The sequence below is a fragment of the Pseudophryne corroboree genome, chromosome 7 (assembly GCF_028390025.1).
Source record: "Pseudophryne corroboree isolate aPseCor3 chromosome 7, aPseCor3.hap2, whole genome shotgun sequence".
Lineage (NCBI taxonomy): Eukaryota > Metazoa > Chordata > Amphibia > Anura > Myobatrachidae > Pseudophryne > Pseudophryne corroboree.
In genome coordinates, this window is record NC_086450.1 from 284,960,960 (window position 1) to 284,979,055 (window position 18,096).

At 46.1% G+C, this 18,096-nt stretch overlaps 1 protein-coding gene across 4 annotated transcripts in view; it reads right to left on the reverse strand.

Annotated features, from left to right (window-relative positions):
- The window catches only part of LOC134945111 (ubiquitin carboxyl-terminal hydrolase 22-A), a 459,291-nt gene that overhangs the window by 233,430 nt on the left and 207,765 nt on the right, over positions 1 to 18,096 (reverse strand). For all 4 annotated transcript variants that reach the window (XM_063934177.1, XM_063934176.1, XM_063934175.1 and 1 more), the window contains exons 6-7: positions 16,087 to 16,188; positions 15,526 to 15,695 (exon numbers count right to left, since the gene is read on the reverse strand). In XM_063934177.1, coding sequence (XP_063790247.1) covers positions 15,526 to 15,695; positions 16,087 to 16,188 — 272 coding nt within the window. The remainder of the gene's footprint in view (positions 1 to 15,525; positions 15,696 to 16,086; positions 16,189 to 18,096) is intronic.

An 18,096-nucleotide genomic window follows, 5' to 3' on the forward strand; every position in this document is an offset into this window, starting at 1 on the left:
CCCCACTGGCGCAGTCAATGTAGTATGTTTTTTCTCAAAGGAATATTCTACTATATCTTCTCTGACATGATTATGTCATTGGGACAGCTATCTCCTGGGTCTGAATGACAGTAACTCTGTAAATCCCCCACCACTCACTTAAACCCCTGCAGTGCTTAGAACAACTGCTACATATCCTTAGTAACAAATGGGTTAATGAAGGAATAGAAAACAATTGTAAAGTCCCTTTACCATTGAAAAATAAGAATTTACTTACCGATAATTCTATTTCTCGGAGTCCGTAGTGGATGCTGGGGTTCCTGAAAGGACCATGGGGAATAGCGGCTCCGCAGGAGACAGGGCACAAAAGTAAAGCTTTTACAGGTCAGGTGGTGTGTACTGGCTCCTCCCCCTATGACCCTCCTCCAGACTCCAGTTAGGTACTGTGCCCGGACGAGCGTACACAATAAGGGAGGATTTTGAATCCCGGGTAAGACTCATACCAGCCACACCAATCACACCGTACAACTTGTGATCTAAACCCAGTTAACAGTATGATAACAGAGGAGCCTCTGAAAGATGGCTTCCTAAACAATAACCCGAATTAGTTAACAATAACTATGTACAAGTATTGCAGATAATCCGCACTTGGGATGGGCGCCCAGCATCCACTACGGACTCCGAGAAATAGAATTATCGGTAAGTAAATTCTTATTTTCTCTATCGTCCTAAGTGGATGCTGGGGTTCCTGAAAGGACCATGGGGATTATACCAAAGCTCCCAAACGGGCGGGAGAGTGCGGATGACTCTGCAGCACCGAATGAGAGAACTCCAGGTCCTCCTTTGCCAGGGTATCAAATTTGTAAAAATTTACAAACGTGTTCTCCCCTGACCACGTAGCTGCTCGGCAGAGTTGTAATGCCGAGACCCCTCGGGCAGCCGCCCAAGATGAGCCCACCTTCCTTGCGGAATGGGCCTTAACAGATTTAGGCTGTGGCAGGCCTGCCACAGAATGTACAAGTTGAATTTTGTTACAAATCCAACGAGCAATCGACTGCTTAGAAGCAGGTGCACCCAACTTGTTGGGTGCATACAGTATAAACAGCGAGTCAGATTTTCTGACTCCAGCCGTCCTTTAAATGTATATTTTTAAGGCTCTGACAACGTCCAACAACTTGGAGTCCTTCAAGTCGTCTGTAGCCGCAGGTACTACAATAGGCTGGTTCAGGTGAAACGCTGATACCACCTTAGGGAGAAAATGCGGACGCGTCCGCAGCTCTGCCCTATGTCGAATGGAAAATTAAATAAGGGCTTTTATAAGACAAAGCCGCCAGTTCAGATACTCTCCCGGCCGAAGCCAGGGCCAGTAACATAGTCACTTTCCATGTGAGATATTTCAAATCCACATTCTTTAGTGGTTCAAACCAATTGGATTTGAGGAAATCTAAAACTACATTTAGATCCCACGGTGCCACCTTAGGCACCACAGGAGGCTGTATATGCAGTACTCCTTTGATAAAAATCTGGACCTCAGGGACTGAGGCCAATTCTTTTTGGAAGAATATTGATAGGGCCGAAATTTGAACCTTAATAGATCCCAATTTGAGACCCATAGACAATCCTGATTGCAGGAAATGTAGGAAAACGACCCAGTTGAAATTCCTCCATCGGAGCACTCCGCTGCTCGCACCACGCAACATATTTTCGCCAAATACGGCGATAATGCTTCGCGGTGACTTCCTTCCTTGCCTTTATCAAGGTAGGAATGACTTCTTCTGGAATGCCTTTTCCTTTTAGGATCTGGCATTCAAACGCCATGCCGTCAAACGCAGCCGCGGTAAGTCTTGAAAAAGACAAGGACCCTGCTGAAGCAGGTCTCTTCTCAGAAGTAGAGGCCACGGATCGTCCGTGACCATCTCTTGAAGTTCCGGGTACCAAGTCCTTCTTGGCCAATCCGGAGCCACTAGTCTTACTCCTCTTTGCCGTATAATCCTCAATACCTTTGGTATGAGAGGCAGAGGAGGAAACACATATACCGACTGGTACACCCAAGGTGTTACCAGCGCGTCCACAGCTATTGCCTGCGGATCTCTTGACCTGGCGCAATACCTGTCCAGTGTTTTGTTGAGGCGAGACGCCATCATGTCCACCATTGGTTTTACCCAACGGTTTAATAGCATGTGGAAAACTTCTGGATGAAGTCCCCACTCTCCCGGGTGAAGGTCGTGTCTGCTGAGGAAGTCTGCTTCCCAGTTGTCCACGCCCGGGATGAATACTGCTGACAGTGCTATCACGTGATTCTCCGCCCAGCGAAGGATCCTGGCAGCTTCTGCCATTGCCCTCCTGCTTCTTGTGCCGCCCTGTCTGTTTACATGGGCGACTGCCGTGATGTTGTCCGACTGGATCAACACCGGTCTTCCTTGAAGCAGAGGTTCCGCCTGGCTTAGAGCATTGTAGATTGCTCTTAGTTCCAGAATGCTTATGTGAAGAGACTTTTTCAGGCTCGACCACACTCCCTGGAAATTTCTTCCCTGTGTGACTGCTCCCCAGCCTCTCAGGCTGGCATCCGTGGTCACCAGGATCCAATCCTGCATGCCGAATCTGCGGCCCTCCAATAGATGAGCCTCCTGCAACCACCACAGAAGGGATACCCTTGTCCTCGGCGACAGGATTATCCGCAGGTGCATCTGAAGATGCGACCCTGACCCTTTGTCCAACAGATCCCTTTGCATGGAATCTGCCGAAAGGGATTGCTTCGTAAGAAGCTACCATTTTTTCCCAGGACTCTTGTGCATTGATGTACAGACACCTTTCCTGGTTTTAGGAGGTTCCTGACCAGGTCAGATAACTCCTTGGCTTTTTCTTCGGGAAGAAAAACCTTTTTCTGAACTGTGTCCAGAATCATCCCCAGGAACAGCAGACGAGTTGTCGGCATTAATTGGGATTTTGGAATATTCAGAATCCATCCGTGCTGCTTTAGCACCTCTTGAGATAGTGCTAAACCCATCTCTAGCTGTTCTCTGGACCTTGCCCTTATTAGGAGATCGTCCAAGTATGGGATAATTAATACGCCTTTTCTTCGAAGAAGAAATATTATCTCGGCCATTACCTTTGTAAAGACCCGAGGTGCCGTGGACAAACCAAACGGCAGCGTCTGAAACTGATAGTGACAGTTTTGTACAACGAACCTGAGGTACCCCTGGTGTGAGGGGTAATTGGAACGTGGAGATACGCATCCTTGATGTCCAAGGATACCATAAAGTCCCCTTCTTCCAGGTTCGCTATCACTGCTCTGAGTGACTCCATCTTGAACTTGAACTTCTTTATGTACAGGTTCAAGGACTTCAGATTTAGAATAGGCCTTACCGAGCCATCCGGCTTCGGTACCACAAATAGAGTGGAATAATACCCCTTCCCTTGTTGTAGAAGAGGTACCTTGACTATCACCTGCTGAGAATACAGCTTGTGAATGGCTTCCAAAACCGTCTCCCTTTCTGAGGGGGACGTTGGTAAAGCAGACTTCAGGAAACGGCGAGGTGGCTCTGTCTCTAATTTCAACCTGTACCCCTGAGATATTATCTGCAGGATCCAGGGATTTACCTGCGAGTGAGCCCACTGCGCGCTGTAATTCTTGAGACGACCACCTACCGCCCCCGAGTCCGCTTGCGAAGCCCCAGCGTCATGCTGAGGCTTTTGTAGAAGCCGGGGAGGGCTTCTGTTCCTGGGAAGGAGCTGCCTGTTGCTGTCTCTTCCCTCGTCCTCTGCCTCGTGGCAGATATGAATAGCCCTTTGCTCTCTTATTTTTAAAGGAACGAAAGGGCTGCGGTTGAAAGGTCGGTGCCTTTTTCTGTTGGGGAGTGACTTGAGGTAGAAAGGTGGATTTCCCGGCCGTAGCCGTGGCCACCAAATCCGATAGACCGACCCCAAATAACTCCTCTACGCATCGCCTGTCCACTGTCGTGTCCATAAAGCTCTTCTGGCCGAAATGGACATAGCACTTACCCGTGATGCCAGTGTGCAGATATCTCTCTGTGCATCACGCATATAAAGAAATGCATCCTTTATTTGTTCTAACGACAGTAAAATATTGTCCCTGTCCAGGGTATCAATATTTTCGATCAGGGACTCTGACCAAACTACCCCAGCACTGCACATCCAGGCAGTCGCAATAGCTGGTCGTAGTATAACACCTGCATGTGTGTATATACCTTTTTGGATATTTTCCATCCTCCTATCTGATGGATCTTTAAGTGCGGCCGTCTCAGGAGAGGGTAACGCCACTTGTTTTGATAAGCGTGTTAGCGCTTTGTCCACCCTAGGAGGTGTTTCCCAGCGCTCCCTAACCTCTGGCGGGAAAGGGTATAAAGCCAATAACTTCTTTGAAATTAGCAGTTTTTTATCGGGGCACCCCACGCTTCATCACACACGTCATTTAATTCTTCTGATTCGGTAAAAACTACTGGTAGTTTTTTCACACCCCACATAATACCCTGTTTAGTGGTACCTGTAGTATCAGCTAAATGTAACATCTCCTTTATTGCCAAAATCATATAACGTGTGGCCCTTTTGGAAAATACGGTTGATTCGTCACCTTCACCACCGGAATCAGTGCCTGTGTCTGGGTCTGTGTCGACCGACTGAGGCAAGGGGCGTTTTACAGCCCCTGACGGTGTTTGAGGCGCCTGGACAGGCACTAATTGAGTGTCCGGCCGCCTCATGTCGGCAAACGACTGCTTAAGCGAGTTGACGCTATCCCGTAATTCCACAAATAAAGGCATCCATTCTGGTGTCGACCCCCTAGGAGGTGACATCCTCATATTTGGCAATTGCTCCGCCTCCACACCAATAACGTCCTCATACATGTCGACACACACGTACCGACACACAGCAGACACACAGGGAATGCTCTATACGAAGACAGGACCCACTAGCCCTTTGGGGAGACAGAGGGAGAGTCTGCCAGCACACACCAAAAAGCGCTATATATGACAGGGATAGCCTTATGATTAAGTGCTCCCTTATAGCTGCTTTTATATTAATATATTGCCATTTATTTTGCCCCCCCTCTCTGTTATACCCTGTTTCTGTAGTGCAGTGCAGGGGAGAGACCTGGGAGCCTTCCTGACCAGCGGAGCTGTGACAGAAAATGGCGCCGTGTGCTGAGGAGATAGGCCCCGCCCCTTTTTCGGCGGGCTCGTCTCCCGCTATTTAGTACATTTAGGCAGGGGTAAATATCTCCATATAGCCTCTGGGGCTATATGTGAGGTATTTTTAGCCTTTTTAAAGGTTTTCATTTGCCTCCCAGGGCGCCCCCCCCCAGCGCCCTGCACCCTCAGTGACTGCCGTGTGAAGTGTGCTGAGAGGAAAATGGCGCACAGCTGCAGTGCTGTGCGCTACCTTAAGAAGACTGCAGGAGTCTTCAGCCGCCGATTCTGGACCTCTTCTTGCTTCAGCATCTGTGAGGGGGCCGGCGGCGTGGCTCCGGTGACCATCCAGGCTGTACCTGTGATCGTCCCTCTGGAGCTTCATGTCCAGTAGCCAAGAAGCCAATCCATCCTGCACGCAGGTGAGTTCACTTCTTCTCCCCTCTGTCCCTCGTTGCAGTGATCCTGTTGCCAGCAGGAATCACTGTAAAATAAAAAACCTAAGCTAAACTCTCTAAGCAGCTCTTTATGAGAGCCACCTAGAATTGCACCCTTCTCGGCCGGGCACAAAAATCTAACTGGAGTCTGGAGGAGGGTCATAGGGGGAGGAGCCAGTACACACCACCTGACCTGTAAAAGCTTTACTTTTGTGCCCTGTCTCCTGCGGAGCCGCTATTCCCCATGGTCCTTTCAGGAACCCCAGCATCCACTTAGGACGATAGAGAAATACCCACATTAGTAGAGTAGTATAAATAAGATGAAAATACAAGGAATATGTTTCCTTACAGTATTATGAATTACTAGCTGCAAGTATGAGTTTAGTGGCTGAAAAGCCAACAGCAAATAGCTGTTACCAAGCCGGCAGTCTGTGGCTTGCTGCTCGCCTACAATCACCTCCACAACCATGCTCCTGTCTCCAGCCAAGCAGGTCATTTTCCTCCCATTACACATGGATGATCTGATTGTACAGTATTTTAAGGCTACCCAGTTAATAAAACGGGTTACAAACGGATGAGCACAAAAAAAAAAAAACCATGTGCTTGACTTTCTTACAGATGTGTCCTCATACATTACTGCAGTTGCGCTGAAGAGACCTTCTTAGCGCATCAGTCTATTTTACCCAAAATGCACTTTAGTCGCAGTGGCATGGACACACCAGTAGACTGTGCTGATTAATTTGATATGTGACACTTTTATATAAGTGTGCAACTGAGTCTCTGTATCCATATATCATTTTCTATGATGCAGCTGTCTTTTTCCATGCCACGTTCTGTCGCGCTCCATGGGGGTAATTCCAAGTTGATCGCAGCAGGAATTCTGTTAGCAATTGGGCAAAACCATGTGCACTGCAGGGGAGGCCGATATAACATGTGCAGAGAGAGTTAGATTTGGGTGCAGTGTGTTCAATCTGCAATCTAATTTGCAGTGTAAAAATAAAGCAGCCAGTATTTACCCTGCACAGAAATAAAATAACCCACCCAAATCTAACTCTCTCTGCAAATGTTATATCTGCCACACCTGCAGTGCACATGGTTTTGCCCAACTGCTAAAACATTTCCTGCTGCGATCAACTTGGAATTACCCCCCATATACAGAGTCAGTTGCACACAGATATACACAAGTGTTGCATATCCAATTAATCAGCACATGACCTGTTGGGAAAACCTGTGCCTGAAGCAAGTTATTGTATTAATACTTTGCATAAAAACATTTGAAACTAGAGTTGACTAATAAGGACTTAAAATTGCTTTTTCTTTGTCCTTCATCCATCTCTTATTACCAGTGAAATACGGCACTAGGCGGTGAGCAATGGTGTAAATTGCCTTTCCCTGTAATGTCCCTCCTGTGTCAACAGGATGTAGCTTTTGTGCCAAGCTGAAAAGCCTCAAGCATAAGGAATAATCATTCCTGAAGCGCACATATCTGCCAGCGTCTCTGGTCCCAGCGCCACCTGGCACACAGAAGTTAGCGGTGACAACAGGGAGATCGATTCTGCATCTTGGAACATCAGCTACATGCCACGGACACCAGAGTGACATTACAGGGAAGGAGTTTGCACCATCGCTCACCACCTAGTCGCGTATTTTACCAGCAATAAGAGATGGACAAGCAATGCACAAGTTCTTAATAGTGCCTAAACATTAATGTCACCCATCTTTGTGCAATTTTAATGTACAACGTATTCTTTTTTCAGTTTTGTGGGGGCAACATTTTGGTTGACTAACACAAAATACATAATAGTGCTAATAGTATATGTAAATTTAATTTGGAGTAGCTGACTTCCACTATATATATTTTATTTTGCTATATACATACTCCACATAGGACTGCAATTTGAGCTACCTGTACTGCCAACATCTCACGTAGCCTCTAGCAATCGAGTTCTCTGCAGATTGAAGTTTGTTTTTTGGGTTTTTTTTTTCATTTTCGTGGCAGACCTCAAGCCCTCTCAGCACTGTGCTTCTCATTTTTATGTTATTTTACATATCTTGGAGGAGAAGGAGAAGAAGGAGAAGGAGAAGGAGGAGAAGAAGAAGAAGAACAAGAAGGAGCATGTGCACCAAAATCTAACTGAAAATCGGGTCGGAAAAATTCATAAAGTGAGCCTCTAACATACTTATCAGTCTATGCTAATGTCCGCACAGGAACTAAAACGCTATTGTTATAGTCAATATAATATTCCCGATTTCCCTGCCGTCTCACTGATGATATATAGCAGCTGAACAGGCCAGCATCTGTTCATGGTCAACAAGTTTGCTTGAAATAAGCACCAAAATTTTGACAAGGTTTCCTGTAAAAACTATTGTACTACAGTGTATCAAAGGGGATAGTTGTGTGCTAAACATGCCCAGAACACAGGAATATGATTTTTGTACTTACCGTTAAATTATTTTAATTCTTTATAGATAGTAACGCCTCAAAGGGGTAGGCGTGTACTGTAGTTTTTAAAAGTGTGGATAAGGCATAAGCCCAGGTGGGACTATAGCACAACACCCAGAAAGCTTTCGATAACCTGAAAGATTTAGCCTGGCCATGGGACCCTTAAAATGAACAGACAGAAGCCAATGTTTCCAATTGGAAACATAAGGTATCTTATGAACAATTCCTTCGAATCTGAAGGAATTGTAGTAATGATACCCAATATTGGGAACAATCAGATAGAGTAACAATTAAGTTTCTAGAAAGAGGCTATAGTAACGTTAAAATTGAAGACGCAAGAACGAAAGCCTTTAAAAGAAACAGAACCGATTTATGGAACCCAAGTCTCAGGAAGGAAACAAACTATTAAGAACAGACCATTCAACAACTCAATACAACAAAGAAAATAAACAAATTAAGAAAATCATAGAAAATAATTGGAGTATTTTACAAAGAGATCACATTCTAGGCCCCCATCTTCCTTCTAAACCAATGATCACTTTCCATAAAGCACAGGATCTATAGATACAACTAGCACCAATTCAGGTAATTTTTGAAGCAATCAGGATGTTATCCCTGTACTAAAATAGGATTTTGGTTACCTACCGGTAAATCCTTTTCTCGTAGTCCGTAGAGGATGCTGGGGTCCACATTAGTACCATGGGGTATAGACGGGTCCACTAGGAGCCATTGGCACTTTAAGAGTTTGAGAGTGTGGGCTGGCTCCTCCCTCCATGCCCCTCTTACCAGACTCAGTCTAGAAACTGTGCCCGACGAGACAGACATCTTTTTAGAGAAGGATTTAACACAGATAGTGGTGAGATTCATACCAGCTCACACATACAAGGCACATCAAGCTAACTAGCTTGAAAAACTCAGCAACTGCTGAAACATTACTTACCAAGTAACAAGGCAGTACAAAACTAAACAAAGTCGTACTGAACCAGAAAATGGTTGCAGGAAAACGAAGCGCTGGGCTGGCGCCCAGCATCCTCTACGGACTACGAAAAAAGGATTTACCGGTTGGTAACCAAAACCCTATTTTCTTTTACGTCCTAGAGGATGACGGGGTCCACATTAGTACCATGGGGATGTACCAAAGCTCCCAGAACAGGAGGGAGAGCGCGGAGGCTCCTGCAGAACTGATTGACTTTACTTCAGATCATTAGCGGTCAAAGTATCAAACTTGTAGAACTTAGCAAACGTGTTCGACCCAGACCAAGCTGCCACTCGGCAAAGTTGTAACGCCAAGAAACCCCGGGCAGCCGCCCAGGAAGACCCCACCTTACTAGTAGTGTGTGCCTTAACAGATTTTGGACACGGCAATCCTGCCATAGAATACGCATGCTGGATAGTGAACCCGAGATCGTCTGATTAGAAGCAGGACACCAAGTTTCTTGGGATCATACAGGACAAACAGAGTCCAATTTTCTCTGACGAGCAGTCCTCTTCACATACATTTTCAGAGCCCTTACAACATCCAAGGACTTTGATGAAATTGAGGAGTCAGTAGCAACTGGCACCACAATAGGTTGGTTGATATGAAATGCCGACACAACCTTCTAAAGGAACTGCTGACGTGTCCGGAGCTCAGCTCTATCTTCATGGAAGATCAAGTAGGGGCTCTTACAAGATAAAGCCCCCAACTCCGACACACGTCTAGCAGAAGCTAAGGCCAACAAAGTGACAGCCTTCCACGTGAGAAACTTGACCTCAACCTCCGGAAGAGGCTCAAACCAATCCGATTGGAGGAACAGTAACACCACGTTAAGATCCCAGGGCGGCGTAGGCGGCACAAAGGGAGTATGGATGTGCAGAACCCCTTTCAGAAGAGTCTGAACCTCAGGGAGGGAAGCCAATTGTTCCTGGAAGAAAATGGATAGGGACGAAATCTGGGCCTTTACGGATCCCAACCTGAGGCCCATATCCACACTTGCTTGCAGGAAGAGGAGAAACCGTCCCAGTTGGAACTCCCCGTAGGAAACTTCTTGGACTCATACCAAGATACATATTTTTTTCAAATACAATGGTAATGTTTAGACGTTACTCCTTTCCTAGCCTTGTTCAGAATGCCAATCCGAAATAATATCTGGCGTTCAACCTCCATGCCGTCAAACGTAGCCGCGGTAAGTCTTGATAAGCGAACGGCCCCTGCTAAAGCAGGTCCTCCCGAAGAGGAAGAGGCCTCAGCTCTTCTAACAGTAGATGCAGAAGATCCATGTACCAAGCCCTTCTTGGCCAGTCCGGAGCAATGAGGATTGCCTGAACTCTTGTTCTCCTTATGAGTTTTAGAACTCTTGGAATGAGTGTAAGTGGAGGAAACATGTACACTGACTGGAACACCCACGGAGTCACTAGGGCGTCCACCGCCACAGCTTGTGGGTCCCCCGACCTGGAACAATACCGCCGAAGCTTCTTGTTGAGACGAGAGGCCATCATGTCTATTTGAGGTACACCCCAAAGATCTGTTACCTCTGTTAACACCTCCGGATGGACTCCCCACTCCCCTGGATGGAGATCGTGTCTGCTGAGGAAGTCCGCTTCCCAGTTGTCTACTCCTGGAAAGAAGATTGCTGACAGCACCAATGCGTGTTTTCCGCCAAGAGGATGATTCTCGTTACCTCCAACATTGCAGCTCTGCTCTTCATTCCGCCCTGTCGGTTTATGTAAGCCACCATTGTTACATTGTCCGGCAGCACCTGAATGGCTCGATCTTGCAGAAGATGGGCCGCCTGGAGAAGACCGTTGTAGACGGTTCTTAGTTCCAGAATGTTTATTGGCAGGCCGGATTCCAGACTTGACCACCTTCCTTGGAAGGTTTCCCACTGAGAGACTGCGCCCCAGACCCGGAGACTTGCATCCGTGGTTAGAAGGACCCAGTCCTAAATCCCGAACCTGCGGCCCTCCAGAAGGTGAGGCAGTTGCAGTCACTAGAGGAGTGAAATCCTGGCTTTCGGCGACAGACGTATTCTCTGGGGCATGTGTAGATGAGATCACGACCACTTGTCCAGGAGATCTAGTTGGAAGGGCCGAGCATGAAACCTCCCGTACTGCAGAGCTTCGTAAGTGGCCCCCATCTTCCCCAGAAGGCGAATGCACGGATGGATCGAAACCCGGGCCGGATTCAGGACATCCCGGACCATTGTTTGTATCACCTACGCTTTCTCCTCTGGAGGAAACACCCTCTACACTTCAGTGTCGAGGATCATTCCCAGAAAAGAACACCTCCTGGTCAGCTCCAAATGTGACTTTGGAAGATTCAGGATCCAACCGTGTTACCTGAGCAGACGAGTCGTGAGAACAATGGACTGCAACAGCTTTTCCTCGGATGATGCCTTTATTAGCAGATCGTCCAGATACGGGATTATGGGGGTAATTCCAAGTTGATCGCAGCAGGAATTTTGTTAGCAGTTGGGCAAAACCATGTGCACTGCAGGGGAGGCAGATTTAACATGTGCAGAGTGTGTTAGATTTAGGTGTGGTGTGTTCAATCTGCAATCTAATTTGCAGTGTAAAAATAAAGCAGCCAGTATTTACCCTGCACAGAAATAAAATAACCCACCCAAATCTAACTCTCTCTGCACATGTTAAATCTGCCTCTCCTGCAGTGCACATGGTTTTGCCCAACTGCTAACAAAATTCCTGCTGCGATCAACTTGGAATTACGCCCTATATTCACTCCCTGTCTGTGGAGGAGAACCATCATCTCCGCCATCACCTTGGTGAACACCCTCGGAGCCGTGGAGAGGCCGAATGGCAGTGCCTGAAACTGAAAATGACTGTCTAACAATGCGAATCAGAGAAAAGCCTGATGCGGCGGCCAAATCGGAATGTGGCGGTACGCATCCTTGATATCTAGGGATACCAAGAATTCCCCCTCCTCCAGACCCGATATCACCATCCTCAGGGACTCCATTTTGAATTTGAACTCCCTCAGAAAGGGGTTTAGTGATTTTAAGTTCAGAATGGGCCTGACCGAACCATCCGGTTTTGGTACCACAAAAAGGTTCGAATAGTAACCTCTGTTTTGCAGATGAGGTGGAACTGATACAATGATCTGTGACTCTACCAACTTTTGAATGGCTTCCTGTAGGACAGCCCTGTCTGCCAGCAAAACTGGTAAGCATGATTTGAAGAATCGGTGAGGTTTCTTGAAACTCCAGCCTGTACCCCTGGGACACAATATTTTGTACCCAGGGGTCCAGGCCGGACGATACCCAGACGTGGCTGAATCGCCTGAGCCTCGTTCCCACCGGCCCTACCTCCAGGCCGCGCAGTCCACCGTCATGCTGAGGACTTTGACGTACCTGAAGCGGGCTTCTGTTCCTGGGAACCTGCAGCAGCAGGTTTCTTGGATTTTGCCCGACCTCCTCTAAAGAAGGTGTTGGACGGCTTGGTCTTTCTTGATTTGACAGCCCGAAAGGACTGTGACACAGCTACAGAAAAAGGTTTCTTCGTAGCAGGCGCAGCTGAAGGAAGAAAAGTTGACTTACCCGCGGTTGCCGTGGAAATCCACGCATCCAACGCTTCCACAATTAGAGCCTGACCTGTGTAGGGTAGGTTCTCCACACTTTTCCTGGATTCCGCGTCGGCAGACCACTGGTGCAGCCAGAGTCCTCTGTGAGCCGAGACAGACATGGAAGATATCCCTGCAGCCATCGAACCCAGGTCTTTCATGGATTCCACCATAAATCCTGCAGAATCCTGAATGTTACGTAAAAATAATTCAACGTCACTTTTATCTAATGTATTTGAATCTTCAAGTAACGTGCCTGACCACTTTACTATAGCTTTAGAAATCCACGCACAGGCAATAGTAGGACGTAATATCGCCCCTGAAGCAGTGTACATGGATTTAAGTGTAGTGTCAATTTTGCGATCAGCCGGTTCTTTTAACGTGGTAGATCCTGGAACGGGTAAAACCACCTTTTTAGACAGTCTGGAGACAGACACGTCAACAATGGGCGGGTTTTCCCATTTTTTCCTATCCTCCTCAGGAAAGGGAAAAGCAACCAGAACCTTTCTAGGGCTCTGAAATTTTTTCTCCGGGTTTTCTCAAATATAGCGTTTAATTCCTTAGACGCAGGGAAGGTTAGCGAGGTTTTCATATGGTCAGTGAAGAAAGTCTCCTCAACCTGGTCAGGTGTTTTATCTACAATATTCAACACATCTCTAATGGCCTCAATCATCAACTGCACCCCTTTTGCAAGAGAAGCTGTCCCCCGCAGCACCTCTCCATCACAGTCTGCAGTGTCAGAATCGGTATCCATGCCATCCTGCATAATCTGGGCAAGAGCACGTTTATGCGAGTGTAAGCTAGGGGGCCCTGAGAGAACAGAACCGGACCAAACTGCCATAGAGTTCTGTAAGACCTGAGATTCAGTTTCATTTTGTTCAACCCTAGTAGAAATCTGAGAAATCATACTTTTGATAGAGGCTAACCACTCGGGCTCTCTTGCAGGGACCTGCGCTAAAACAGTGCAATCCTGATTACATGGAATGGGATTCATCCTGAGAGGAATTATCCTCTGTAGTATATGACAGAGTCCCTGGACATAGTTTTATAAAGACAACAAACACTCCATACACGCAGGGAAGGGGCAGACAGAGTTTCCCCCCTAAGAATGCCAAGAGAGACACAGAGATTGGAACCAACCCACACACAGCGCTTCAGGATATAGGGAAACCCCTATCCAGCTTACTGTGCACATTGATAGGTTACACAGTATAGATATACAGCCTTCCCCCCCCCCCCCCCCTTTTTTTTTTTTTTTTACAACCCCCTGGAACCGTACAAGGCAGCTGGAGTTAATCTGGAGGGACAGCTCTCCCTGTCGGCGCTTTTGCAGGCAGGAAAATGGCGCTGACCGCTGCTGGGTCCGCTATGAGAAGCTCCGCCCCCTTTCACAGCGCTGCTTCCCGCTCTTCTGAAGATTATACTGGCCTGAGGAATTGTGCTGGCAGTGATCCTGGGACCCTGACAGGCTTGCTGGACAGTGTAGGGTGTAGGCGCTGGCTCAGGGCGCCCCTCACAGCGCCGCACCATTTACCACTGAGCCCCGGAGCGCAGTTAGTACTGCGCTCCCCTACCCTGTTGCCGCCATCTTCACACCAGCTCCCCTCTTGACAGGGCGGCCGGTGACCAACTCGCCACTGATCTTCTGGCTCTGTAAGGGGGTGGCGGCATGCTGCTGGGGTGAGCGATCCCCTGTGGCAGCGAACGTTCGATCCCCTCAGGAGCTCAGTGTCCTGTCATCGGAGATAGTGGCTCAGACCCCGCAGGGCGGACACTACTCCCACCCCCTAAATCCTTTGAAGAAGGGAGGCTGTTGCCAGCAGCCTCCCTGTGCCTTAACTAACAAAAACAAAACTAAAAGAAATCCTATCTAAACTGAGTCTGGTAGGGGGGGCGTAGAGGGAGGAGCCAGCCCACACTATTAAACTCTTAAAGTGCCAGTGACTCCTAGTGGATCCGTCTATACCCCATGGTACTAACGTGGATCCCAGCATCCTCTAGGACGTAAGAGAAATTAGTGTTTACTCTGACTGGTTCAATGTGCATCTCTAATTGGATTGCAAAATTAATTCGAAATGCGAATTTGCAAAGAAAACAGCAACTCGCACTTACTTGGATTCACCCTTTTTTGTGTTAAACACAATAAACAGTGATCATTCTTAAAAATCTGTAATCATATGCTTACCATGAAAAAGGAAAACAAGTATACGGAATAAGAGGATAAGGACCCTTTTCTGGAAGCAGACATTAAAGCACATAATAGTGGCAATCATGTTATAAGAAGATTACCATACAAGTCACTATTTACAATCAACAATATGGGTGAATTACCACTCTGCTATTTTTTGGATGAATGGAGATTTACCCTATGCAATAGCAGGACCGTTTTTTGCCTAGGCGAAACATTCGACAAGAGCGAAAAACATGTGGACCGCCGAATCAACATATTTCCACACCTGCGAAAACACGTCCCATATTCCCGATTGAGGCATTTTTCGCTAATGCCTTTTTGAAAAAAAAAAACCTGAAACGCATTGGCGAAAAAAAACTCAAAAACGGGCGAAAACGACCCACAACTGAACACTCAAGGGGATAAATTCGATAGCTCAAAAAAGTGCCGGTGCTAATTAAATACCCCCCATAGAGATATAACTACTAAGATATGCTACAAATTTACTTTTAATAAACTCCTGCAGAATGAGTAGTAAATAAACATTTTCCAAACAGCCAGGAATCAGACTTCTTGGCCTTCGGACAAGTACAACATTACAGTGAAAGTGAAAATTAAACCCCATAATCTTAGTTAACTGTAACTAGGGGAGTATTGTATGGAATGAAGCCACCTCCCTTTTCAGTAGGGATCTAGCAACTGTTCCTTTCAGATATTCGTGGAAATAAACACATTTCAAATTAGAAAGGAACAGTACATAAACAGACCAATATAAGCAGCTCTTCTACAGTACTCACCTCCTGAAAGAGCGTAGACATTTCACAAACCAAGCAAGAGTTTGGGCTCTGCATTTCACATTTGTGACGGTCAGAAAGGAAGAAATCTCGTAGCAGAGGAGTGTGGGTAAGTGCCTGAACAATACAGTTCATAAAACATGTGTTCCCGAGATTGATTAACCCTCGCAAACCTAAAAAGATTAAAATTATTTTCAGTCTGGGACGTGTTCACTAGGACATTTGCCAAGGAAAAAATAAAGAGACTTACATGGGGGGGGGGGGGAGAGATGCACCAGACATTCAGACTGTGGCGCCACATAAATAATGCACACTGCGAGAGTTACTATTCATTTTCCATATTACAGAATACAGAATGTCAGGAAATGTTCAGGGAAGAAGCTTTTTGTTTCATTGAAACTAGAATGAGCCTATAACAGCTCGTGCCAATTGGAGTGTCATTATAATACAGAGCTATGCAGCATAAACCTGAGAAAGCAATGCTGTTGTTGCCATCACTTTTCATATCCCATGTTTGCAAGCCACTAAAAACAGGTGAAACCAGCAATTCATTCCTCTACTTACCTATGGTGCAGTTTGTGGTGATTTTCCTTCTCTTGGGGTTATGCCGTAACAGCTCTAGTTCCCTCTTTGTTGGCTCCCATGTTGAATACTTTTCTCCTACACCTAGAATGATTTGAACAGAACACTGAGTAAAGGAAACACAACCAGACAATGTAGAGTAAAGGGGAAATCTTGTACTCTGCAAATGTACAAGAACAGGTTGTATAAATGTTTTTGTTTGGCTAATAAACTATACATCAACAGTTTAAGCAACTAGAAATGTAAATTCTACATAACATGGTACATATCTGCTTGAACTGAAGCAAGATACAGGTCTGTTATTCCACACCAAATCAACACAGGTTTCAAGCTGACAGTTTCAGATTGTAATGAAACTTGATACAGGACCACCACCGATAATCCGGCACCCTAGGTTCTGGAACTGTGCCGGATTATCGGTGGTATTGGCAACGGAGGTGTCTATGGCATCCCGATCCACCCTCCCCTGCAGCCTAATTCTACCGAGCATGCCTCCCACAGCCTAACTCCAACTCTGCATCCCGACTCCGCGCCCGCAGTCGGACTACCCGCCAGCAGCTTGACTCTCTCACCCATCCACCCCATGCAGCCTAAAAAAGCTTCCTCCTGCCTATTTAAACACTTCCACAGCCTATCCACAGCTCAGCCCACCACCTAACTTCCCCTGGCACCCGAGTTGTCCGGATTAAAAGAGGTGCCGGACTATCAGGTGCTGGAAAATAGAGGGTCTACCTGTATAATAAATGCTGCCATGGGTGTAAAGAAAACCCCCAAATCTTAGGCTATGTTCACTTGCTCTGAAGTTACATGCCTTTAAATGTGTATTTTTTTTAAATGAAAAATGTGATATTAATGTTTTTCAAATTGCATTTGCAACTCACCTATTTGAGCTAGAGAGATCTCATTTTAAACTTCTCTTCATGGGCTTTCATATGATATATAACAGCAGTGTGTTTCAATAAAAATGAAAAATGGAAACATTTTCAAAATTAAGTTTGTGATTTGTAATACAGAATGAGTCCCAGAGCTATCATTGGACCAGTACTCAAGCTACAATTCTCCCATTTGTGGTGTTCCTGACAGTTTGAAATAAGAACATAGCTAAGATGCTCAATCAGCAGAGTCTGTTTGTGCGTCTTACTCACATAGCAATGCAAATAAGACATTTTTTTTTTTGCCGAAAAAGATGCCCAATGCTGACAGAGTTGCATGGGATCAGTCAGCTCACTCACTCCAGGCATGGTAGGAGATGTGGGGCGTAATGAGCCAAGACGTGTGAAAACGCATGTGTAGTTCTCTTTTTTTTTTTTTTTTTTTAAACGTACAAAAGTGAAACCTCTTGTAGCAGATGGTGCCATCATGATCACAAAATATCATTGAATGAATTATTATGAATTATTTGAGATTTTTTTTCTCCACAAATTTTTTATAAGTATGCTTTTTGAGAAAATCTAAAATTTTGACATTGAAAAGATTTAAATTTGTAATTTTTTTCTGAAACATAGTGCTGTTTCTATATTCTATGAAAGCCCATAAAAAAAGCTTAAAACGAGACCTTGCCCAGCTCTCTAGCATAATTAGGTGAGCTGCAAACAGTCCGTTTGGAACCTGTGTTGATTTGGTGTGAAATAACCCAGGCATATAATGGATAAAGGCCCCATATACTAGAATGATAATGCCCGATTTCGGCCATTCGGGACGATATATTGGATGAAATCAGGCATTTCGGATGTGTTTTACATCCGATCCGATGCGCGGTCCCGTGAGCATCGGATCCCCTAAGATTGACTGTGCTACACTCGCGATATGTCGGACCCCGCAGGCTTGACTAAGATTGCACAAGATGCATCGTAAGCAAAAGCACCGCATAAGATGAATGTGATCCAGACCCCCGGGAGACTGCCGGGGTGATCGCCTGCGACATGAGGGTCCGACATGACGCATTAGCGTATGGGGCCCTTTAGACTACTAAAGAAGAGGTAATTAATTACC